General features: G+C 53.9%; 1 protein-coding gene across 1 annotated transcript; it reads right to left on the bottom strand.

Moving 5' to 3' along the window:
* Nucleotides 1-181: 181 nt before the first annotated feature.
* sppl3 (signal peptide peptidase 3) lies at nt 182-26,174 on the bottom strand. Its single transcript, XM_088617896.1, has 11 exons — nt 25,680-26,174; nt 13,494-13,571; nt 13,083-13,174; nt 12,876-12,995; nt 12,687-12,765; nt 5,170-5,282; nt 4,484-4,590; nt 3,165-3,328; nt 2,885-3,075; nt 1,857-1,966; nt 182-1,742 (listed from the first exon to the last, which is right to left on the bottom strand). Exons 1-11 carry the CDS (start codon nt 25,700-25,702, stop codon nt 1,671-1,673), a joined length of 1,149 nt encoding a protein of 382 aa, XP_088474022.1. The 5' UTR covers nt 25,703-26,174; the 3' UTR covers nt 182-1,670.
* Between the last annotated feature and the right edge of the window lie 322 nt (nt 26,175-26,496).

Raw genomic sequence — 26,496 nt, 5'->3', positions numbered from 1 at the left:
TATCACTGTGCTTTTTGCTAATTGGACTTCGAAAATTAAGACACAAAGACTTTAAATGCTTACATTTCTAATTCAGTTAGCATTGAATTCCAGTGAAGGAACTACCATGGGTCTACCATGACCTCTGACCCTCAGGGAACCCCTTGAGGAGAAGCGACAGAAACGTCAGAGGCAACAGTAGTACAGTTAGAGTTCACTTTTATTTACAAAGGAGTCCCGACTCCAGGAGGTTAAGGAGATGAAACATTTCTTTTTAAGTTCAGTTGTCAGGACCCTCTTATCACTACACAATGGTTTATTTAATACAGAACGTGTTGATCTGGCTGGCACCGTGTGCACAGCGCGGTTCCCCTCCGCCAGAGCAAGCAGAGAGGAGCGAAGAACAGAGAAGTATAAAATGGAAACTACTCTACCACACAAAAAAGAAACCATACAATTAATGGGATAAAAAGAAAGCACTCTTCCATAAAAATAAGGAAAATCCACATTTTTAAATCATTATTATTATTGTCGTAATTATAGTCCAGAATGATACCAGAGGCGATGGGGAGGGGGGGCTGCTGCTCAAGTCTCTGATGCGTCGGCTGCAGGGGTCAGAAGTCACTGGTGCAAAACTGCAGTCCGCTCAGCCAACCTCCGGAAATCACTGGGAGAAACGGGCAAGAGTCCGAAATGTGTCCATCCCGACTCCTGTATCCACACCCTCCCCTCCACTCATCCTGCTGCTCAGCCAGTCCTGGGACCTTGGATTTGGGGGTGAGGGGGCGTTGCGGTGGGACCCCACAGAACGAACACACGGCAGCTGCCGAGACGCAGTCTGAAAAACTGAACAACTGGCCGCAGAAACTACAGTAAAACCAGCACTGGCCAAGCACTCAAACCCAACCCCCTCCATGGCCTGTCTACACCCTCCAGCACACACACACATGCACACGCGCTCAGACGCCCCCGCAGCAAGCACACACGCCCACTACTTTGCATGGTCTGGTCCACAATCTGTCCGGTTTGCTTTGCAACACATTCAATTTGCTCCACAGTTTCAAGAGTAAAAGAAACCCAGCACCCTAAAAACAGAACTGCAGCTCTGACTGCAGACAGTAGTCACTGCTTCCACAGCCCTGTAGAGTCATCGCAGGCCACACCACCGCCAAGAGCAACGTCTCGCCCGCTGTGATGATGACGAGCACACCTGCAGGAGGGAGCAGAGTCCCACCGACGGTGGGAAAGCCGATGTTCAGAAGTAAAAGTCTGCAGTGCACTGTGGCCACAGGGGTGTGCTGGTCCCATTCTGTGTCTGTGCTGTAATGTTGCTCTGTTGTCTCTGCGGTGCCGCACTGTTGCTCTGATGTCTCTGCGGTGCCGCAGGTCTCCAGTCTCTCCAGCCTCCTCAGCCGCAGTCCTGTGCGCCGCCATGTTGTCCCGCTGATCTAGCCGGTTTGCGTGGAAATGAAAGGGGCCGGAGACACGGACAGAGGGGCGCGGGGAGCTGGGCTCAAGTCTGAAATGCTCCGAAACGTAAAACAAAACGCAAAGGAATGGAATCGTACAGAGAGCGAGAGAGCGAGCGAGAAGGAGAGAAGGATTTGCCTGCTGCCTCTTCCTTTCCTCGTTCCCTTGCTCGCGCCCCGCCGAGACCGGAGAGGAGCCTGGCGCCCCCGTGGCCGCGGGGATCATACCTCCAGGAAGCGCGAGCTGCTGGCCTTGGAGTGGAAGGGCTCGGACCACATGCGCCGCAGGTCTCCCTGTGGGCAGAGCGACGCTTAGCTGGAGCGCATTTCACACAGACCCCCGTCGGCGTCTGAACCCCCACAGCAGTGCCTGACCTCCCCACACACACCCCCTCGGCGGTGTCTCACCTTCAGGTAGGCCATGGTGAGCAGGGGCAGGAGGGTGAAGGGGACGAGGTACAGCAGGGCAGGCTGGGCCGCGCGGTGGATACGGGACGCCACTGTCGCCGTCAGGAGCCCTGGGCCAGGACAGAGCACACTGAGCACAGGAGAGGAGCCCCACAGACGACCCACACCCTCCCACGGCACGGTCACACACCCACAGACGACCCACACCCTTCCACGGCACAGTCACACACCCACAGACGACCCACACCCACCCACGGCACAGTCACACTCCCACAGACGACCCACATGCACCCACGGCACGGTCACACACCCACCCACGGCACAGTCACACTCCCACAGACGACCCACACGCACCCACGGCACGGTCACACACCCACCCACGGCACAGTCACACTCCCACCCACGGCACAGTCACACTCCCACAGACGACCCACACGCACCCACAGACGACCCACACCCACCCACGGCACGGTCACACACCCACAGACGACCCACACCCACCCACGGCACGGTCCCACACCCACAGACGACCCACACCCTCCCACGGCACAGTCACGCACCCACGGCACAGTCACGCACCCACGGCACAGTCACGCACCCACGGCACAGTCACGCACCCACAGACGACCCACACCCACCCACGGCACGGTCACACACCCACCCACGGCACGGTCACACACCCACAGACGACCCACACCCACCCACGGCACGGTCACGCACCCACAGACGACCCACACCCTCCCACGGCACAGTCACGCACCAACAGACGACCCACACCCTCCCACGGCACAGTCACGCACCCACAGACGACCCACACCCACCCACGGCACGGTCACACACCCACCCACGGCACGGTCACACACCCACCCACGGCACGGTCACACACCCACAGACGACCCACACCCTCCCACGGCACGGTCACACACCCACAGACGACCCACGGCACAGTCACACTCCCACACAAGAGACACAGATACCCCCGTAGGGCGTCTCCCTCACCCCCACTCTCTACCCACACCCCCTCTCACCCACGAAGTAGCCAATGAGGGTGCAGTGGAAGTAGGAGACCCTCTGCATGCGCCCGGACATGTTGGCGGGGCCAGGCGCCTCCCCGCTGGCCTGCTTCTTGTAGTTGTCATACCGCAGCACGAAGCACAGCAGCAGGCCGGGCATCACGATGTCGCCGATGCCCAGCATGGAGAAGTGGCTCCCGGTAGAGCTGAGAGAGGAGGAGGACAGGAGACGTGAGTCCGAGCGCCCAGCCCCTCCCTGGCACAGGCCGGGCGACCCCTGAGCACCCCAGCCCACCTGGGGAAGACGAGTTTCCCTGGCAGCGACAGGCGGGGCACGTCACGCCCCATGCTGGGGCCCAGGTGCAGCTTGCGGGACAGGACGTCCAGGGGGTTGTCTGCAGGCTGAGTGGCCACCTTCACCATCACATTACTGTTGAAGATGTAGGCTGAGAAAAACACCTGGAGCAGCAGAGAGAGAGAAAACACAATCAGAGCAGAGACAGACCGGCCGGTGACCCAGAGGACAGAGAGACCTATCATTGCCCTATACGGCAGTGAAGTGTGGGGTCCCTTCACAGACCAGGAGTAGACTCAATGGGACAAACACTGTAGAAACATCCTCCATGTGCAGAGAGAAACGCATAATACGTGCAGGGCCGGATTAGGCCAGTACCCACTATTGATAAACATACAGAAAAGAGTATTAAAGTATTGGCTACACCTAAAAAACAGAAATCAACATTCCTACCACCTCAAAGCCCTGCTGAGCCAAGAGCTGAGCCCAAAACAGAGCCCCCTGAGCCAGCTGGTCCTGAGGCTCACTGACCTGAGCCACACCGACACTAACCAGCCTCAGGACAGCACTGCTAGAGCACCACAACTCAGACTCAACCACATCACAGCACAGATCAAACAACAATATCTCACACATTGGGACACACACACACAAACACAACATCAACTGGAATGCTACAGAACTCTAAACGGATAATACACACTAGCCGAATATTTGATCAAGATAAGAAAAAGCAAAAAGAAACAGGCCCTGACAAAGTACAGGCTCAGTGACCACAGCCTGGCCATAGAAACTGGGCGACACAGGCAGACCTGGCTGCCCAGAGAGGACAGGCTGTGCTCCCACTGCCAGCAGGGAGAAATAGAGACAGAGGTGCACTTCCTACTGCACTGTGACAGATACTCTGGGATTAGAGAAATATTCTTCCCTTAATTCAGAAATCTAATCCCAGAGTTCCCACACCTGCCAGAATCACAACGGGTCCCAATCCTACTGGGAGAAGTAGCAGGGAACTCAACTGAACTGGCAGCCCAGTTCATGTGAATATGTGATCTCCTGTCACAGCCTGAGGAACAGTGAGCCCTCCCAATAATGCTCCATATGTTTGTAAGTAAATGCATTATGATGTGTCAGTACCGTAAATGTCTTTAGATTTTGTTAATTGTATTTTGGCAACACTGATTTATTAACTGGTCATGCCAATAAGGCATCTTGAATTGAATTGTGACAGAGAGACCAGTCAGGCACAGAGACAGACCCCCTCAGACACACATCCAGGGTCCCAGTGTGTGGAGTTCAGCTCTGTCAGGGGTTCTTACCCAGAAGACATCATAGATGAGCAGGCCGGACAGCAGCAGGCAGGACACCTTCAGGCTGGGCAGCCGCACAAAGGCGATCATGGCCACACACAGCCCCATGGCCAGAGCTGCAGACAGGCACACAAAGGTCAGACACCAGGCCCAGCCCCCCACAGGCTCCTCCATCACCCTTCTCGGTCCCACAGACAGCACAGCTCCTGCCCCCAGGAACCACGACCCCCAAACAATGGACACAGGAGAACACAAACTCCACCCAGATAGCTGGAGAGTTTTGGACACAGTACCCCCCACTCACTGTCCATCAGCAGACAGTGGACACAGTACCCCCCTCTCCCCGTCCATCAGCAGCCAGTGGACACAGTACCCCCCTCTCCCCGTCCATCAGCAGCCAGTGGACACAGTACCCCCCTCTCCCCCCACTCACCGTCCATCAGCAGCCAGTGGACACAGTACCCCCCTCTCCCCGTCCATCAGCAGCCAGTGGACACAGTACCCCCCTCTCCCCGTCCATCAGCAGCCAGTGGACACAGTACCCCCCTCTCCCCCCACTCACCGTCCATCAGCAGCCAGTGGACACAGTACCCCCCACTCACTCACCATCCATCAGCAGCCAGTGGACACAGTACCCCCCTCTCCCCGTCCATCAGCAGCCAGTGGACACAGTACCCCCCTCTCCCCCCACTCACCGTCCATCAGCAGCCAGTGGCCGGTCAGCACCCAGATCAGCACCAACATGACGGACAGGGAAAAAGACAGCAGCTCAGCCAGCGTGAAGCGTCCACAGCAGCCGAACGAGATCCTGCAGGAACAGAGGGGAGAGCGAGACTAAGACCAAGGAGAGATGTTGGGGTGGGGGGTGGAGAGAGAGATTCCTACCACCACAAAGCCCTGCTGAGCCAGGAGCTGAGCCCAAAACAGAGCCCCCTGAGCCAGCTGGTCCTGAGGCTCACTGACCTGAGCCACACCGACACTAACCAGCATCAGGACAGCACTGCTAGAGCACCACAACTCAGACTCAACCACATCACAGCACAGACCAAACAGCAATATCTCACACACTGGGACACACACACACACACAAACAACAAACTGGAATGCGACAGAACCCTAAACAGATAATACACATTAGCCGAATATTTGACCAAGATAAGAAAAAGCAAAAAGAAACAGACCCTGACAAAGTACAGGCTCAGTGACCACAGCCTGGCCATAGAAACTGGGCGACACAGGCAGACCTGGCTGCCCAGAGAGGACAGGCTGTGCTCCCACTGCCAGTGGGGAGAAATAGAGACAGAGGTGCACTTCCTACTGCACTGTGACAGATACTCTGGGATTAGAGAAACATTCTTCTCGAAATTCAGAAATCTAATCCCAGAGTTCCCACACCTGTCAAAACCACAACAGGTCCCAATCCTACTGGGAGAGGGAGGAGGGAACTCAGTTGATCTGGCAGCCCAGTATGTGATCTCCTGTCACAGCCTGAGGAACAGTGAGTCTGTCTCCCAATAATGCTCCATCTGCCTACAGTATATGTCAATATTTAATTATATGTCTTTGTTGTAAATGTCTGTAGATTTTATTTTACTTTTATTTTCTGTTTCATGTGAATTTTTATTTGCTTTGGCAACACTGATTGTACCCATCGGCCATGCTAATAAAGCACCTTGAATTGAACTGAATTGAAATTGAGTCGGGGGGGGAGAGGTGAGAGTGAGACAGAGAGTGAGGAAGCACAGAAGATGAGCTCCTAATTTCTTTGAGATTTTATTGTTTTCTGGAACTGAACAAAGAGTCTAGGAATAAGGCAACATCTAACAAAAACTAAAGAAAACCAAAGAAGTAAAGAAATAATTTGTCATTGAAAAAAAAAATCAACAAAGCAAGCATCTGAAAAACTGAAGACCAACTATAAGACAGCTACACCTGAGGATAAAAGACCTGAGGAAAAACTGCAAAGAGAAAACTCTTCAAGAAATGAAGAGGAACAAACAGAAAAAGGAATAATTAAAACAAGGAAATAAGGATAAGAAGACAAGAAAGAAATAAAAAGTACACCAAAGGAAACAAGAAGGAAAGGGAAAATACAAGCAGCATCAAGACAAAGCCAAGAACTCAGCCACCAGCACGAAAAACACCTGGTAAGCTCTGTTCTTTCTTCTCCTTGTTTGAAGAGGCCTCTGAAATTGAACTGCTTTACTAAATAAAAGTATAAAAAGTCTTTATAAAAAGTTACCTTAAAGTTTAAACTAAACAAAATACCACTTGGGCCCATTAAACTCAAAAGGCCAAAGTTGAAGAACCTGTTCCCAAGCAACAGGGGGGCTGATTGTATTCAAAACGCCCGAGCCAGGCCGTCTGTTTGCTCTTCTCACCTGGGCCCATATTTAAAAGAAGCAAGATGAGTACAGAGCAGAACACAGCCCCACTGGACCAGCCCTGCCCCCTCAGCACAGTACTCCAGTACCCTGAGGACGCGAAAACCGTTAAGACCAGGAAACAGCACAAAGACTCCTGGATGAAGGAAAAGACCCAGAGACCCGTATCGCTGACTACTGCCAGGCAGGAGAAAAGCACATTAAAACCAACACGCTCTTTTTTACTGAGCATCCAAATGCCTGGCACACAGCTGTGTGTAAGAATTATACAAACACCACCAGAAGGGGCATCAGCAAAGGTAGGCAAATCTCTACAGGGGCGACAGCGAGATAGAAGACACTGTCCTGACTGTCAACACCTACCACAATGGTACAGTGATGATACAGGGCAGTGAGGCCGCTCTGGAGCTTTTCGAGGAAAAGTTCACGGACCTGAAAACACAGGCCGACCTGGAGAAACCTCCCCAGAAATAGGAGAGGGACTTAGTAGCCAGATGTCCACAGCACTGGAGAGTTCAGCTCCACCTGACTCTGAGCCCCCGAACACAGCCTCAGCTACAGAACAGCACAGCAAGAGTGTAGCCCTAGGCAACACTGAATCACACCGCCCAGACACACACGGCCCACACCAACCCCCCTGTGACCACAGCACAACACGCTTCCTGAGAGAGAAACTCTCTGCTCTGGAGCTGGACTTCACTGAGTTCAAGGAGCTGATGCTGGGGAGACTCACAGAGGGGCAGACAGCACAACAGCTAAGAGACGAGGTTAACAAACACAGGAACGAATGCAAAACCTCCAACAAACAGCTCAGGGCACAGATGGAAGAGCTGCTGCAGGACAACAGTAAGCTGCAGTCGGAAGTAGCAGAGCTGAGAGAGGAGCTGCAGCTCGCGGAGAGGACAAGCAAGACTCTCAAAGACCAGCTGAGGAAACTCACTACTTCCCACTGCAACCCCGACTGCAACAGAACAGCCCTGAGACCCAAAACACACAACTCACAACACCCACCACCAACCCGCAAAGACACACCCACCTCCACACAACCTGACACCCCTACAACCCCCACCACCAACTCCCACCTACCCACTACCCCCACCGTAGTAAACACCACACCCACTGCACCCCCCGATCCCCTCACAACACCACTGCCCAAAAGCACATCCACCTTGCCGAACACTCAGGGTGACCCACACACACACACTCAGCCCCAGAGATGGCCCCACCCAACACCTCCACCTCACACACTGCACCCCCCCCCACTCCAATAGGAGGTACATCGATGAGCACAGGCTCTTCCCGGGATTAAAAACAGCAAAGCCCTGGTGTCTGATGACAGAGAAGGCCCTGAAGCTACTGTCCAGGTTGGTCCTGGGAGCCCCTCAGCACATCATCATCCACACTGGCACCAGCAACCTGAGGACCCAGAGGGAGCAGGTGGCCCAGTCCATCAGGACATCAGGCAGAGAGGGCCACACAGGAGTTCCCTCACACCCGAATCGTCATCTCCACCCTGCTGCCGAGACAGGACGAGCAGCACCACACCATCCAGAGAATCAATGCCGAGATCTCACGGTGCTGCGCCCTGCTCCCAAACGTCTACTTGGCCCATCACTCCACCCTTGGACCACAGCATCTACACGACCATAAACACCTCAAAAAACAGACCATTGGACTCTTCACAAAAACTCTAAAAGACACCACACTGGGCAGACACCCAAACAGCATCCCAGAGAGAAACAGGAGGACTACCAGAGGAGCACCCCAACACCCACACTCCCAACCCAGACCAGCTCACCCCACAAAGAACAGAACCAACTGGTCCCTACAGCCCTCCAACCCAGACCAACGACCGAACGGGACCAGAAAAAGCACCCCACCCCACGCCTCTGACCCAGACCAGCAGCTGAACCGGACCAGAACCACGAACCCCCCCCCCACCCAGCACAACAGCAGAGCCGGACCGAGCCCCTCCTGCAAAGCTACACTGCAGCTCTGGCCAGACCAGCGGTCCCGAGCGGTTTGGAGCTGGGAGAAACCCGGCAGCTCCTGAATCTCATCTGCACCCGGCTTATGAACTGAACTACAGTACCACCACCCACAGCGACAGACACAAACCCAGCACAATACTCTGTTTTTGCTGATGATGTAAATTTCCAACACAAATTTGATACAGTTCCAGATAACAATAACAAATTGCAAAGATAATTCAAATGCTAACAATGAGATCTCTAACAATTAGTATGTGGAACATTCAGGGTCTGGGCTAGTCAGCATTTGGGCTGAAGAGCACTGATCCTGAGTTTATCAAGAACGTAAAGGAGACAGACATCATGATCCTACAGGAGACATGGTGTCGGGGAGACTTGGCTACCCACTGTCCCCCAGGCTACAAGGAGATCATGGTGCCCTATGTCAAAAAAACCCAAATCACCCGGGGCAGAGACTCTGGGGGGGATCATTGTGTGGTACAGAGCGGAGCTCAGTCACTCCATACAATTAGTAAAGAGACACAAGTTTGGCTTGAAATCAAAAGAAATACCATATGTACAGAAAATGAGGTTTTCCTGTGTGCTGTCTACATCTTGCCCTCAGAATCTCCCTACTACAGTGGGGGAATTCTCCCCAGTCTCCACATGGAGATCGGTCACTTCCAGGGCCAGGGAAACGTGCTGCTCTGTGGTGACCTCAATGCACGAACAGGCACACTGGCAGACTTCACCAGCACACAGGGAAACACTCACATATTCGGACAATCCCCTCTGTACCACATACCGGTCACCTCACACAGGTGCAGCCATGACACCACGGTCAACAGCACCGGGCGTGAGCTGCTGCAGCTCTGTCAAGGGCTGGGCCTGTACATCGTCAACGGCAGGACTAGAGGGGACTCTCTAGGCAGTTCACCTACAGCTCAGCTCTGGGCAGCAGTGTGGTGGACTACGCCATCACTGACCTGGACTCCTCCTGTATCAGTGCCTTCACTGTCAGGCCACAAACTCCTCTCTCCGACCCCAGCCAGATCACACTCTACATGAAGAGAGCACACCAGCACAGAGACACACTGACACAGCCCAGCCTGCTGTACGACCTCAACCAGGTGTACAGAAGGGACACAGACAGCCTAGACAGATACCAAACTGCACTGAACGATGAAGAAATTCAGACACTGTTGGACACATTCCTAAACACTCCGTATCAAACCAACCAGACAAATAATGACTTCTAAAAACTTAAGTGAAAACTGTCAAGTACAGTGATAGCAGTTTTCTAAACTGAAAAGTGTAAATAGCAGTATTTCGTGTAAAAGTTAAAAAAAAAGAATAAAAAAATGTATAATAGCTCAGTATCAAACTCCGTATCAAACCGTCAAATTAGGCATAAACTTGGCCACACCTATCACCTATCATATGCTAGTATGTGAATCACCTATTTCACATACTAGCATCAAAATCTAAGCTAAAAACAACTAAATAAAAAAACTACCAAAAATCAAAAGCAAAAGAAAAGCGGTTTGATATGGAGTGCAAAAACATGAGAAATTCACTATGAAAAGTCTCAAATCAAAAACACAGACAAGCACACAACACAGATCTGCGGCTCAGCTATTGTAAAACGGTAAAACTTTACAAACACGCTGAAAAAGAAAAGAAACACATACATAAACAAACAACTTGCAGAAATTGAGGAGTCACTAAATCGGAACTGTTTCTGGGAGAAGTGGTACAATTTAAAAAAATCAAAACCAGAAGAATTGGCCATCCAAAATGGAACAATCCGGCAAACATACTTTGAAAATCTCTATCAAAAGCTCCCAAATACAAATCAATCAGACCAAAACCATTTGTGAAAAACTCGAAATTTTGGAATTGGCTATCAAAGACAACCAAAACCCCTTAGCCTCCCCAATCAGTGAGCAGGAGCTACTGGACAAACTTTGGGCTGCTGTGTCTCAGCAACAAGCCCTCCTCAAACTCATCAATCTCATCATGACAGCTGGATGTTTCCCCGAGACCTGGAACCAAGGACTGATCACGCCCATCTATAAGAGTGGAGACAGATTTGATCCCAACAACTACCGGGGCATCTGTGTGAACAGTAACCTGGGGAAGGTATTCTGCAGTATCCTAAATACACAAATACTGGCCTTCCTTACAGAACACAATGTCCTGAGCAAGAGTCAGATTGGCTTCTTAAAAGATCACAGCACATCTGATCATATTTACACCCTACACACACTGATAGACAAACACGTTCACCAAAAACACAAATGAAAGATTTTTGCCTGCTTTGTCGATTTCAAAAAAGCATTTGACTTGATTTGGCATGAAAGATTGTTTTATAAACTACTCCAAAGTTGCATAGGGGGGCAAAGTGTACGACATAATTAAATCAATGTATTCAGAGAGCAAATGTGCAGTGAAAATTGGAAACAAAAGGACCAAATTCTTCACCCAAGGCCGTGGGGTGAGACAGGGCTGCAGCCTGAGCCCAACACTGTTCAATATCTATATCAATGAATTAGCAGGAATGTTGGAACTGTCTGCAGCTCCTGGTCTCACACTGCACAACACAGAAATCAAGTTCCTGCTCTATGCAGATGACCTGGTCCTGCTGTCGCCCACAGAACAGGGGCTGCAGCAGAACCTGGCACTGCTGGAGCAGTACTGTCAGACCTGGGCGCTGACAGTTAATCTGGACAAGACCAGAGTTATGGTTTTCCAGGAGAAAGCCAGACCTCAGGGAAACAGGTACAAATTCACACTGAACAACAACACATTGGAGCACACATCCAGCTACACATATCTCGGTCTCACCATCAGCTCTTCTGGGAGTTTTGACCTGGCAGTGAAGGCACTGAGGGAGAAGGCACTCAGGGCTTTCTACACAATAAGAAGGAGGCTCTTCAACATCAACCCACCAACAAGAATCTGGCTCCAAATATTTGAAAGTGTAATCCAACCCATTGCCCTATGCGGCAGTGAAGTGTGGGGTCCCCTCACAGACCAGGAGCACACTCAATGGGACAAACACCCCACAGAAACTCTGCACATGGAGATCTGTAGAAACATCCTCCGTGTGCAGAAAAAAACACCTAACAACGGGTGCAGGGCCGAATTAGGCCAGTACCCACTACTGATAAACACACAGAAAAGAGTATTGAAGTATTGGCTACACCTAAAAAACAGCAACCTAAATTTCTATCACCACAAAGCCCTGCTGAGCCCACAACAGAGCCCCCTGAGCCAGCTGGTCCTGAGGCTCACCGACCTGAGCCACACCAACACTAACCAGCATCAGGACAGCACTGCTAGAGCACCACAACTCAGACTCAACCACATCACAGCACAGATCAAACAGCAATATCTCACACACACACACAAACACAACATAAACTGGAATGCTGCATAACCCTAAACAGATAATACACGCTAGCCGAATATTTAACCAAGATAAGAAAAAGCAAACAGAAACAGACCCTGACGAAGTACAGGCTCAGTGACCAGGCTGCCCAGAGAGGACAGGCTGTGCTCCCACTGCCAGCAGGGAGAAATAGAGACAGAGGTGCACTTCCTACTGCACTGTGACAGATACTCTGGGATTAGAGAAACATTCTTCCCTAAATTTACAAATCTTATCCCAGAGTTCCCATACCTGCCAGAATCACAACAGGTCCCAATCCTACTAGAAGAGGGAGGAGGGAACTCAGTTGAACTGGCAGCCCAGTATGTGATCTCCTGTAATGCTCCATATGTTTATATGTAAATATTTTATGATTGGAGACAGGAGAGAGAGAGAGACAGGAGATGGGGGGAGAGAGCTCTCACTTGTTCTGCGGGGAGCAGGGCCGGGTCAGGTACTGACACATCGGCAGCAGCAGGAAGGCGAAGGCGATCGTCGCCAGCACTGCGGAGACAGACAGACAGACACAGTGTAAGAGCACAGGCCTTCGGGATCTGTCACAGGGAGGGGTGGATCTTGCCAGGGAGTCAGCGCGTCACGGCAGTCATTCTTACCTGCGGTGCAGATGGTGAAGACGACCTGGACCGAGTCGAAGAAGAAAAACATGACAAGCAGGGAGACGGACGCCCCGATGGGCAGGAACAGCGCCTGCGTCGAGTCGATCGTCTGAATACCTGCCGGACAGGAGACAGACCGGAGTTAGGGTGCTGGACGCACAGGCGCGGCGGCACTGCGACAGCTCCAGCGCCGCGGAGACTCACTGTTGTTGGGGTTGTTGTTGTTGAAGGAGCCGGCGGCCGGTGTGTTGCCATCCTTGTCCTTGTCCTGGTTCTCGAAGTCCATGTTGAGGGACCTGCAGATGGACACAGTGGTCAGTGGGCACGGGCAGAAACTGACAAACAGCCTCTTGCTATGAACAGGCCTGAGAGCTGGCGTGTGGGGAGCGTTCTGGCACACTCTGGCTCCTGTCATCCTCCAGGTGGGGCTGCACGCTGGTGGAGGTAGTGGGATCCCCATTACCTGTAAAGGGCCTGGGAGTGGAGTGTCCAGAAAAGAGCTAACAAGGCAATACAGTGGTCTCACAGGCCAGCGCTACTGCACAGTGCAAACTGGACACTCCCAGATTCAGAGCCTCCCCACTGGGGTAGTCTAACAGCTCCACAGCACCTCACCTGAAACTGCCGTAGACGATGAGGAGGATGGAGATGAGGAAGGTGGAGACCTGGCTGGAGTCAACGAGGGAATAGGCCCTGTGGAGAAAGAGAGAGACACGCAGGTCAGACTGGACACCAGCTCTTCCCAGGACAGACACACACAGGACAGACTGGACACCAGCCCATCCCAGGACACACACACAGGACAGACTGGACACCAGCCCATCCCAGGACAGACACACACAGGACAGACTGGACACCAGCCCATCCCAGGACAGACACACACAGGACAGACTGGACACCAGCCCATCCCAGGACAGACACACACAGGACAGACTGGACACCAGCCCATCCCAGGACAGACACACACAGGACAGACTGGACACCAGCCCTTCCCAGGACACACACACAGGACAGACTGGACACCAGCCCATCCCAGGACACACACACAGGACAGACTGGACACCAGCTCTTCCCAGGACAGACACACACAGGACAGACTGGACACCAGCCCATCCCAGGACACACACACACAGGACAGACTGGACACCAGCCCATCCCAGGACAGACACACACAGGACAGACTGGACACCAGCCCATCCCAGGACAGACACACACAGGACAGACTGGACACCAGCCCATCCCAGGACAGACACACAGGACAGACTGGACACCAGCCCATCCCAGGACAGACTGGACACCAGCCCATCCCAGGACAGACTGGACACCAGCCCATCCCAGGACAGACTGGACACCAGCCCATCCCAGGACAGACTGGACACCAGCCCATCCCAGGACAGACTGGACACCAGCCCATCCCAGGACAGACTGGACACCAGCCCATCCCAGGACAGACTGGACACCAGCCCATCCCAGGACAGACTGGACACCAGCCCATCCCAGGACAGACTGGACACCAGCCCATCCCAGGACAGACACACACAGGACAGACTGGACACCAGCCCATCCCAGGACAGACACACACAGGACAGACTGGACACCAGCCCATCCCAGGACAGACACACACAGGACAGACTGGACACCAGCCCATCCCAGGACAGACACACACAGGACAGACTGGACACCAGCCCATCCCAGGACAGACACACACAGGACAGACTGGACACCAGCCCATCCCAGGACAGACACACACAGGACAGACTGGACACCAGCCCTTCCCAGGACACACACACAGGACAGACTGGACACCAGCCCTTCCCAGGACACACACAAATTCGTCAGACAGGACACCAGCCCAGGGGACACACACAGGTCAGACTGGATATTGCATAAACTGTGGTTAGCAAGGACCCAGACAAATCAATTTCCTAAGCCTTATTCCTTCTTTAAAGCCAGACAGGTACTGTTTCAGCCTGCTGTGTATCGATAAGTTGCAAAACGGTTCTGTTCATCTATGCGGAGTCACGCTTTGGCCAGTGTCTCTGTGAATTGTGTAGCTTCAGTTCTCAAAATGTCCAGCAGGGGTCAGCACTCGCACAGGACAGGGCTGTTAGACTCCAGGCAAGCTCAGTTACATAGTTCTCTCAGCAGGCTGGGAGGGAAGACACAGGTAACTGCACCGTTAAAGAAAAATAAGGAGTATGCAATAGTAGAAGCCCTTAAGAAACAATTCAGCTCACCTTGGCTACCTGACTACCTGTGTTGGAACAAACCACAGATGAAACCAGGAAGTGAGCGTCATAGCCCTGGTACAGGTCACACGTGCCTCTCTCTACTCCCACAGACGTAACCAGTCCTGTACGAAAGTCAGCACCCACATCCAACCTCACACCTGCACTCCTGTCATCGTAATCAGATCTGCAGATCTCAGGAATGAAACTCAAACTGTGCTGCACATACAAAGCCTGCTGTGTTCTTATCTTCAGATTCAGAGGCTGTGGTGATGCAACACAGTCCACACCCACTACAGGCAGGTCCACAGTATCTGGACACAGTGTAATGCCACAGTATCTGGCATTACAAAGCAAACGCAGAGACACACATACACCAGCCTGCGCAGTGTGCACACACACCAGTCCCTCGCACACACAGTGCCAGAGTGGGAGCTCACCTCAGCCTGCCAATCCATCTCACACACACACTGCTGCGCACTGGTAGTCCGACTGACAGCACTGTCACACCTGGAGCGGATCAGACTGCTGCGCACCGGGAGTCCGACTGACAGCACTGTCACACCTGGAGCGGATCAGACTGCTGCGCACCGGGAGTCAGACTAACAGCACTGTCACACCTGGACCGGATCAGACTGCTGCGCACCGGGAGTCCGACTGACAGCACTGTCACACCTGGAGCGGATCAGACTGACAGCACTGTCACACCTGAAGTGGATCAGACTGCTGCGCACTGGGAGTCTGACTGACAGCACTGTCACACCTGGAATGGATCAGACTGCTGCACACTGGGAGTCTGACTGACAGCACTGTCACACCTGAAGTGGATCAGACTGCTACGCACCGGGAGTCCGACTGACAGCACTGTCACACCTGGAGCGGATCAGACTGCTGCGCACTTGGAGTCAGACTAACTGCACTGTCACACCTGGATTGGATCAGACTGCTGCGCACCGGGAGTCCGACTGACAGCACTGTCACACCTGGAGTGGATCAGACTGCTATGCACCGGGAGTCCGACTGACAGCACTGTCACACCTGGAGCGGATCAGACTGCTGCGCACTTGGAGTCAGACTAACTGCACTGTCACACCTGGATTGGATCAGACTGCTGCGCACCGGGAGTCCGACTGACAGCACTGTCACACCTGGAGTGGATCAGACTGCTATGCACCGGGAGTCCGACTGACAGCACTGTCACACCTGGAGCGGATCAGACTGCTGCGCACTTGGAGTCAGACTAACTGCACTGTCACACCTGGATTGGATCAGACTGCTGCGCACCGGGAGTCCGACTGACAGCACTGTCACACCTGGAGTGGATCAGACTGCTATGCACCGGGAGTCCGACTGACAGCACTGTCACACCTGGAGCGGATCAGACTGCTATGCACCGGGAGTCCGACTGACAGCACTGTCACACCTGGAGCGGATCAGACTGCTATGCACCGGGAGTCCGACTGACAGCACTGTCACACCTGGAGCGGATCAGACTGCTATGCACCGGGAGTCCGACTGACAGCACTGTCACACCTGGAGCGGATCAGACTGCTGCGCACCGGGAGTCCGACTGACAGCACTGTCACACCTGGAGCGGATCAGACTGCTGCGCACCGGGAGTCCGACTGACAGCACTGTCACACCTGGAGCGGATCAGACTGCTACGCACCGGGAGTCCGACTGACAGCACTGTCACACCTGGAGCGGATCAGACTGCTGCGCACCGGGAGTCCGACTGACAGCACTGTCACACCTGGAGCGGATCAGACTGCTACGCACCGGGAGTCCGACTGACAGCACTGTCACACCTGGAGCGGATCAGACTGCTACGCACCGGGAGTCCGACTGACAGCACTGTCACACCTGGAGCGGATCAGACTGCTGCGCACTGGGAGTCAGACTAACAGCACTGTCACACCTGGATTGGATCAGACTGCTCCACACTGGGAGTCAGACTAACAGCACTGTCACACCTAAAGTGGATCAGACTGCTACGCACCGGGAGTCCGACTGACAGCACTGTCACACCTGGAGCGGATCAGACTGCTGCGCACCGGGAGTCCGACTGACAGCACTGTCACACCTGGAGCGGATCAGACTGCTACGCACCGGGAGTCCGACTGACAGCACTGTCACACCTGGAGCGGATCAGACTGCTACGCACCGGGAGTCCGACTGACAGCACTGTCACACCTGGAGCGGATCAGACTGCTGCGCACCGGGAGTCCGACTGACAGCACTGTCACACCTGGAGCGGATCAGACTGCTGCGCACCGGGTGTCCGACTGACAGCACTGTCACACCTGGAGCGGATCAGACTGCTACGCACCGGGAGTCCGACTGACAGCACTGTCACACCTGGAGCGGATCAGACTGCTGCGCACTTGGAGTCAGACTAACAGCACTGTCACACCTGGAGCGGATCAGACTGCTGCGCACCGGGAGTCGGACTGACAGCACTGTCACACCTGGAGCGGATCAGACTGCTGCGCACTGGGAGTTAAGTGGTTTGAGATGGACTGGCTGTGTGCCCGACTGCAGGTACAGCCCAACTGGAGCGCCTGTGCCTGGCAGGACCAGTCTTCACGGCTTGTTGCCACATGTCAGAGACACCCTCCTGCCGAGGAGGGAGGGGGAGAGGACAAACACCGAGAGGCGGAGAGAGGGGGGCCAGATCCCGCAGGTCTCGGGAAGAGAGGGCGAGAGAGCAGGGCACACAGTGAAGGGGTCTTAGCACTGCCCTTGCCAGGCCCTGCGTGGCTGCTTTTCTACAATCAAGACACTGCTGTCCCTCTCCTCTCACACTCCCCCTGAATTCACACACTGACACACTCCTGACTGGACTGGAGACACTGCTGTCCCTCTCCTCTCACACTCCCCTGAATTCACACAAACTGAGACACTCCTGACTGGACTGGAGACACTGCTGTCCCTCTCCTCTCACACTCCCCTGAATTCACACACTGACACACTCCCGAGTGGACTGGAGACACTGCTAGAGACACTGCTGTCCCTCTCCTCTCACACTCCCCCTGAATTCACACACTGACACACTCCCGACTGGACTGGAGACACTGCTAGAGACACTGCTGTCCCTCTCCTCTCACACTCCCCCTGAATTCACACACTGAGACACTCCTGACTGGACTGGAGACACTGCTAGAGACACTGCTGTCCCTCTCCTCTCACACTCCCCCTGAATTCACACACTGACACACTCCTAACTGGACTGGAGACACTGCTGTCCCTCTCCTGTCACACTCCCCTGAATTCACACACTGAGAAACTCCCGAGTGGACTGGAGACACTGCTGTCCCTCTCCTCTCACACTCCCCCTGAATTCACACACTGAGACACTCCTGACTGGACTGGAGACACTGCTAGAGACACTGCTGTCCCTCTCCTCTCACACTCCCCCTGAATTCACACACTGACACACTCCTGACTGGACTAGAGACACTGCTGTCCCTCTCCTGTCACACTCCCCTGAATTCACACACTGACACACTCCTGACTGGACTGGAGACACTGCTGTCCCTCTCCTCTCACACTCCCCCTGAATTCACACACTGACACACTCCTGACTGGACTGGAGACACTGCTAGAGACACTGCTGTCCCTCTCCTCTCACACTCCCCTGAATTCACACACTGAGACACTCCTGACTGGACTGGAGACACTGCTAGAGACACTGCTGTCCCTCTCCTCTCACACTCCCCCTGAATTCACAAACTGAGACACTCCTGACTGGACTGGAGACACTGCTGTCCCTCTCCTCTCACACTCCCCCTGAATTCACACACTGACACACTCCTGACTGGACTGGAGACACTGCTGTCCCTCTCCTCTCACACTCCCCCTGAATTCACACACTGACACACTCCTGACTGGACTGGAGACACTGCTAGAGACACTGCTGTCCCTCTCCTCTCACACTCCCCCTGAATTCACACACTGACACACTCCTGACTGGACTGGAGACACTGCTAGAGACACTGGTGTCCCTCTCCTCTCACACTCCCCCTGAATTCACACACTGACACACTCCTGACTGGACTGGAGACACTGCTGTCCCTCTCCTCTCACACTTCCCCTGAATTCACACACTGACACACTCCTGACTGGACTGGAGACACTGCTGTCCCTCTCCTCTCACACTCCCCTGAATCCACGCACAGACAGTTATTTGCTCCCCCACGCCCTCTGCTCCTCGCCTCTCGCCCTCAGACACGTGAGCTGGACGTGAGGAATGTGCCTCTGGGGTGTGAAAGAACCTCACTGAGGACCAGTGCACCCCGACAGAGGTAGAGACCAGGGGTGTCAAACTGTAGAGACAGCGTTTAAAACCCACCAGCTGCCCTGCTGCCCTGCCTGCTGAGGAGAGCTGAGAGAGCCATGTTTGGTCTGTTAACAGATAATACACAGCAACTTCAAACACAGCCACACCTGCATGACAGGCGCTGAACACAAACTGCTTGCCAAGCGCATTACTACCACGCCTGCGGTGCAAAGTAACTAATAACATTCAATCAGGTTACATTACTGGCAGGTAGCACTTCACACACTACAGCACTTCAGAAGCTGTGGGTTCACTTTCTCTTCACACGACACAGGCAGCACACGCCCCTGCTGGAGATCCTGATCCAACTGGAGGAGAACCACAAACCTGGAATCTCCCAGGACACTGCGAGAGGGACGATCTCGACCCAGGCTCGAACCCGCGACCACAGGGCCAGCCCACCCTGCGCCCGACTCCGGCTTGAACCCACAACCTGGGTTGTGGCCCAGTCAGGACACACACCCAGGCTGCAGTTACATGCCTGTCAGCTCTGTGCGCCCAGCTATCACTCAGGTTGATTCATATAAGTACCTAGGTGTACACTTGTCACCTGTACTGGACTACTCATGTGGAGAGTGTTTGCTCCAAAGTTCAGTTGCACTTATATTTCCTGTGAAGACCAAGTGTTTGGGGTTCGACAGGAATTAATGCTACTCTTTTACCTTACTGTATTCGAGAGCATTATCAGATATGGTATTACAGTGTGGTCTGGTAATCAGTTCATTTAAAATCGCAAATCACCCGCCTCATCCAGAGAGCTTTGAAGGTCATGGGAGTGAAACAGCACCCCTCCCTGCAGACAATCTTTGAAAAATCCCTAATCAAACAGGCAGGAAAAATTATATCAGATCCTTCCCACATCCTCAATTCGGAATATCAACTTCTTCCTTCTGGCAAAGTTTTAGGGTTCCCAAATGTAAGGCAAACAGGTACAAACATTCCTTTGTTCCACTATCCATTAAAGCTGTCAACGCAAATGTTAAGGATAAACAATTTTACCTCTTACAACCCACTTGAGTGCGATATGTTTTGTGATGCGTTATAAATGTTACACGTTGTTGTTATGTGTTCTACATGTGTAATAGAGTGATGAACAATGTTTTTCTTATTTTTTGTAACAGAATAATGTACAATGTTTGTCCTCTATTTGTTTTGGTTTGCATTCTATTTAAATGTACAGGAGTGCTGCGTGTCCATAAGAATTTCCACCAAGGTACAATAAAAATCTTATCTTATCGGATGGGACTGGGGTTGGAGATGATTCTACAGGATGGAGGACAGAGAGCCGGGTCTCTGGGGGCGTCCCCAGGTCTGGGGCCTCACGCTGGGCACTGAAAGAAAAGCCCAGACAGCACAAACGACACCCAGGCACCGATGGAGGGTTCAAGTTTCATTCTGGGACCCACAGGGAGCCGCAGCAGGGAGGCACATGAACCACAGTTTCAGATCAGTCGCTGAGCTCTGGGTGTGTCTGAGCCTCACAGTGATCGGGCCCAGAGAGCACAGAGAGGCACCCCAGTCCCTGATCCCCACTTGGCAGGAGCACGGCCAGCCTGGACGAGGCTGAATGGGAGAAAGAGGAAGCTGAAGGCTCAGGGAGCGACGGGAGCGAAGCTCGGGGAGGTCAGGAGCTTCCTTTTATCCAGCTTTCTGGGCCAGAATATCCCCGGAGATTTTCTGGGGCAGACACCAGGGCGGCACCCTGAGCTCCTGCGCACGTGGGGCAGGCAGGAGAGAGGAGAGCTCAGCTCCATCTCTGGTCTCCAGGGGGCGCCCTTGAGCTCCTGCACACACGGGGCAGGCAGGAGAGAGCAGAGCTCAGCTCCATCTCTGGTCTCCAGGGGGCGCCCTTGAGCTCCTGCACACACGGGGCAGGCAGGAGAGAGCAGAGCTCAACATTCTTCTGTTGCATGTTGGGATGCTTTCTTCACAGAACTGTGATGCTTAATCAGGTGCGTTAAATCACACAGAATTTCCTAACCCAGACCACACTCCTGGTGTACAGCAGGCTGATCCTCTCCAGGCCTCCTGTACAGGACCTGAAGACTTCAAGCCTGCTGCTTTGAGATGTCCTCAAAACCACTGTACCAGGAAGGAATTTTCAAAACTGTTTCTTCAGTGCAATTTGTACAAAGATGTCTGCTACCCACAGACTGCAGCTCACACCACAGCCTGGAGTGGACCAGACTGCTGGGCATCAGGAGTCCGATTCGTTTCCCTGAAGGATTAAATCCACAAAGACAGCACTCTGACTGTAAAGCACCCCCCCGGTCAGTCTAGCGCAGGCACAGTCCCGGGTTCGAGGCGTCTCCCCAGCTGCAGCGTGTCCCAACTGTAATTTCCTGTCTCCCGGCTTCCTGAAGACACCTTGGCTGCGCTCCGAAGGGTGGCGACACGGAGGAGAACAACAAACACGCAGGGCCTGTAATTGTGCCCACACGCCCCGTCTCCGGCCCGGAGCCCCAGGACCTGCAATTACACAGGCTGCTCAGCCCGCGGAGACGGCCTGGGTCTTGTCTGGGCTTTCCGAAGAGTGAAGGCTGATGACTGCCGGAGTTGTGTTTCTGAGCACCTATTTTCAGATGATGTGGAAAACTGAGGTCCTGATTCTCCGTGGTCATTTAAAATCCCAGGTATTTCTCAAAAAGAGTAGGGGTGTTACCCCGGTGTCCTGGCCACATTATCCCCTGGCCTCCTAATAATCCCCATCTCTGAACTGGCTCCATCACTCTGCTCTCCTCCCCACTGAGAGCTGGAGTGTGGGGAGCAGACTGGTGCATCATCCAGGTGGGGCTGCACACTTGTGCTGGTGGAGGGGATCCCCATTACCTGTAAAGTGCTTGAGTGGAGTGTCCAGAAAAGCGCTATATAAGTTTAAGGAAGAATAATAATAAAAGTATTATTATTACGACCCAACAAGATGCACCTGTGAAACTCATACTGCACAGTACAGTACAGCTAAACAGGACTACAGTAGACTCCTGCTGCAGAGCTGTCCAGTCCACTTCAGGTCTTACTGTGACCCCTGGGAACTCTGGGGCTCCAGTGCCAGAGAAAGAAGCAGGTGCTGAGGTTTGTAGGCTTGCAGCCTATTACTGAGTAACTCTGCCCAGGCAGGCATGTGGAGGGAAGACAGTATTAACTCTGGGTTTCTGCTGCAGCACCACAATGTGTATAAGAGATTTGTACTGTAAACCCTGGGCTGGATCAGACAGCTGTGGTTCTGACCCGGTACAGCAGAAAGACTCTCCAACAGAAACACACTACTGGAAAAGAGCAACACAGGTTTTCTCTCCAGTCTCTCTGATCTTTTCAAACAGTCAAGACAGACCAAACAAAACAAAAGCAGTTTATACATCTGTTAGAAATACAAGGAGAAAGAAAACAAGTCTAATGTCTGTTACTGGACACCTGGGCCCACTGACCCCAGTCACCCCAGACCAGTGACACTCATGTCTGTTACTCACACACTGGACACCTGGGCCCACTGACCCCAGTCACTCCAGACCAGTGAGACTCATGTCTGTTACTCACACACTGGACACCTGGGCCCACTGACCCCAGTCACCCCAGACCAGTGAGACCCATGTCTGTAACTCACACACTGGACACCTGGGCCCACTGACCCCAGTCACTCCAGACCAGTGAGACTCATGTCTGTTACTCACACACTGGACACCTGGGCCCACTGACCCCAGTCACCCCAGACCAGTGAGACCCATGTCTGTAACTCACACACTGGACACCTGGGCCCACTGACCCCAGTCACCCCAGACCAGTGAGACTCATGTCTGTTACTGGACAACTGGGGACACTGACCCCAGTCACTCCAGACCAGTGAGACTCATGTCTGTTACTCACACACTGGACACCTGGGCCCACTGACCCCAGTCACTCCAGACCAGTGAGACTCATGTCTGTTACTCACACACTGGACACCTGGGCCCACTGACCCCAGTCAGTCCAGACCAGTGAGACTCATGTCTGTAACTCACACACTGGACACCTGGGACCACTGACCCCAGTCACTCCAGACCAGTGACACTTGTGTCTGTAACTCACACACTGGACACCTGGGCCCACTGACCCCAGTCACTCCAGACCAGTGAGACTCGTGTCTGTAACTCACACACTGGACACCTGGGCCCACTGACCCCAGTCACTCCAGACCAGTGAGACTCATGTCTGTTACTCACACACTGGACACCTGGGCCCACTGACCCCAGTCACCCCAGACCAGTGAGACTCATGTCTGTTACTCACACACTGGACACCTGGGACCACTGACCCCAGTCACTCCAGACCAGTGAGACTCATGTCTGTAACTCACACACTGGACACCTGGGCCCACTGACCCCAGTCACCCCAGACCAGTGAGACTCATGTCTGTAACTCACACACTGGACACCTGGGCCCACTGACCCCAGTCAGTCCAGACCAGTGAGACTCATGTCTGTAACTCACACACTGGACACCTGGGCCCACTGACCCCAGTCAGTCCAGACCAGTGAGACTCATGTCTGTTACTCACAGACTGGACACCTGGGCCCACTGACCCTCACACACTCACACAGCTGTGGAATCTATAATGAGAACTAAACCAGAGGATCCTGAGTGGCAACGGGATTCTAGGAAACAGTCAGTATGGATTTAGAAAATTAGTTGGTCATGGTACTGTTTTCCCTTGGATTAAGATGGCATTAACAGATATAAAGGATTCCTGAATCTGGGATGGTGGAGTTAGTGTGGTACCACAGGAGTCTGTACCTGGACCACTGCCCTTCCCAATTTAGACCAATGATCTCAGTTCTGGGACAGTTGGTAAACTAATCAAGTGTGCAAATGAAATCAAACTGGGGCACTTAGCAAACACTGCAGAATCTGCACAGACATTCAGAAAGATTGGGACCAGATTCAGGACTGAACAATCTCCTGGCAGATGACATTTACAGCAGACAAGTGCGGAGTTTACTCACAGGAGTGAAAACACACTACAGACACACGATGGGAAACACTGAGCTGAAGAAGCTCCTCGTGTTTACATTAATACTCCGGACCAGAGCAGAGCACAGATATGACCCCAGATCTGAAACACAGGATAAAGGAACTAAAACTCGATCGTCCTGCACAGATAAAAGTACAGGGAGATCCGATCCAAATCCTCAAAAGCAAGCCAGCGGACTCCTTCCGAACAAGCAAACTAGGGGCCACAAGTAGGAACTACAGAGTAGCGTGTTTAAAACTGAGAACACAAGGCTCTTCTTTACGCAGAGAGGTGCAGGAGTGTGGACCAAGCTGCCCAGCCTCGTTTTTGTATAAGTTAGCCTGAATAAGAGTATAAGAAAGGACTGGAGGAGCTGCCCAGATCAACTGGGAACTAGAGGCCACCTAGTCCAGATACCCCGACTGTTTCTCCTCTCGCCTGTAAGGTCCAACAGTCACACTTCACCCAGACTCCTGCCTGCTCTTCAACAGCTGTCCTCACCAAGGCAGACCCGTCCGGTCCGAGCTGCGCTGACCCATACAAGGACACAGCATCAGGACGGTCTCACACAGGGGACCGCTGAACGTGTGGAATTAGCTGAACTAGAACCAGCACCGAACACAACCAAAAACGAACCGAGAGGCTGTCGCTAGGTCTACAGGGCCCAACCTCCAGCCGGGTCCCTGTACGTCCTGCACCACGAACCGAGCCTCCGGTTCTGCTATCCGCCGTCACCCGGCGTAAGAGCTCCAAGACCCGGCGCCGTTTGCTACTCTGCGCCGAGGACCGGACGGCCTGCGGCCCCGGGGCTGCGGCACCGGCCACCGTCCCCCCCGCACTGCGCGCAGGCTGGCGGAGCCGCTGCTCGGTACCCGCACCCCACGCACCCCACACCCGCAGGCCGGAGGCGCGACGCGCTCTCGGGTCCCGCACCGCGGCGGGGATCCCCGCTCCGCCCGGCCCCCCGGCGGCTGTGGCCGGCTACCCCGCAGCCGGAAGAGCGCGGGCGCCGAACCCCGGGGCGACCGTGGGGTTACCCCCCGTCTCCCCGGCCAGTGACCTCACACAGGTAGGGGGCAGCTCACCCCCCCCACACACACACACACGCACAGGTGGGCTTGCCGCCGGGACCCCCGGCACCAACCCGCGTCCCGGGACAGCCGCCCAGCCCGCCGCTCGCCCCGGGACCCCGAGTCCGCAGCCCACCCCCACACGACACCCCCGGAGCGGCCGGCGATCTGCGCACTCACCAGGAGTAGCCCTGCTCCGCCATGTCGCCACAAGCTGGGCTCCGACCGCAGCGCGAATCCGGGGTCCCTTCTCTCACGGGGAAGGGCAGGATGAGAGCCGTCTTCCGACCCCCAAAACACGAGCTTGATCCCGGGGTCGCTCCTCACTGCCCGCTGCTCCTCGACAACAACATGGCGGTGGATCTCTCGCCTTCAACCGCGGAGCGACGATTATAATAACACCCGTCCCCCCTCCTCCTCCGGAAAATAACCCTTTTCTCTGTGAATTTCGGGAGTGTCCTGCAGTCTGTTCGCCTCCAGGCAGGCCCCGAGGTGCCGGGCTTCTAGCACCAATGTAGACCCATGTTGAACGGTCACTGCTCGGGGTTACTTTGGGGATCTGTCGCACCCAGAGCCTCAGCTGTAATGGGAGCCGCGCAGAGAGCTTTGTTTTCAATGGCCGAGAGGTAGCGGGGTGGACGCGCACGGGGAGCGCGCCTGTCGCCCTCTTCGTTCTTCAGAGAACAGCACAACAGCTGCGGGGGCGCGCCCGTCGCTGACGGCGGCGTGCCCGTGATGTGGTTTCTTTCTATGTTGTGCAGTTGAACAGGAACCACATAAAAACACCTACAGTATTAATCCTGCACACTGCGGTAGTTCACTCTGTTTTTCATTAGGATGGTAATGAAAGTGAGCCCGGAACTCTGCTTGTAGATTTGCACACAGCTGAAGTCCGTTTCGCGTCCTGTCCTGTGTGTCTGTAAAGGACTGAAAACAGGGGCTCCGTGTTCAGCACGGAGATAAACGGGTCGGTTCCTCCCTTGTTCAGGAAGAAAAT

This window comes from Lepisosteus platostomus, chromosome 24 (assembly GCF_059453375.1).
Source record: "Lepisosteus platostomus isolate fLepPlt1 chromosome 24, fLepPlt1.hap1, whole genome shotgun sequence".
Lineage (NCBI taxonomy): Eukaryota > Metazoa > Chordata > Actinopteri > Semionotiformes > Lepisosteidae > Lepisosteus > Lepisosteus platostomus.
The sequence above is the reverse complement of the archived record's forward strand: the minus strand, read 5'-3'. Positions and strand labels throughout refer to the sequence as shown.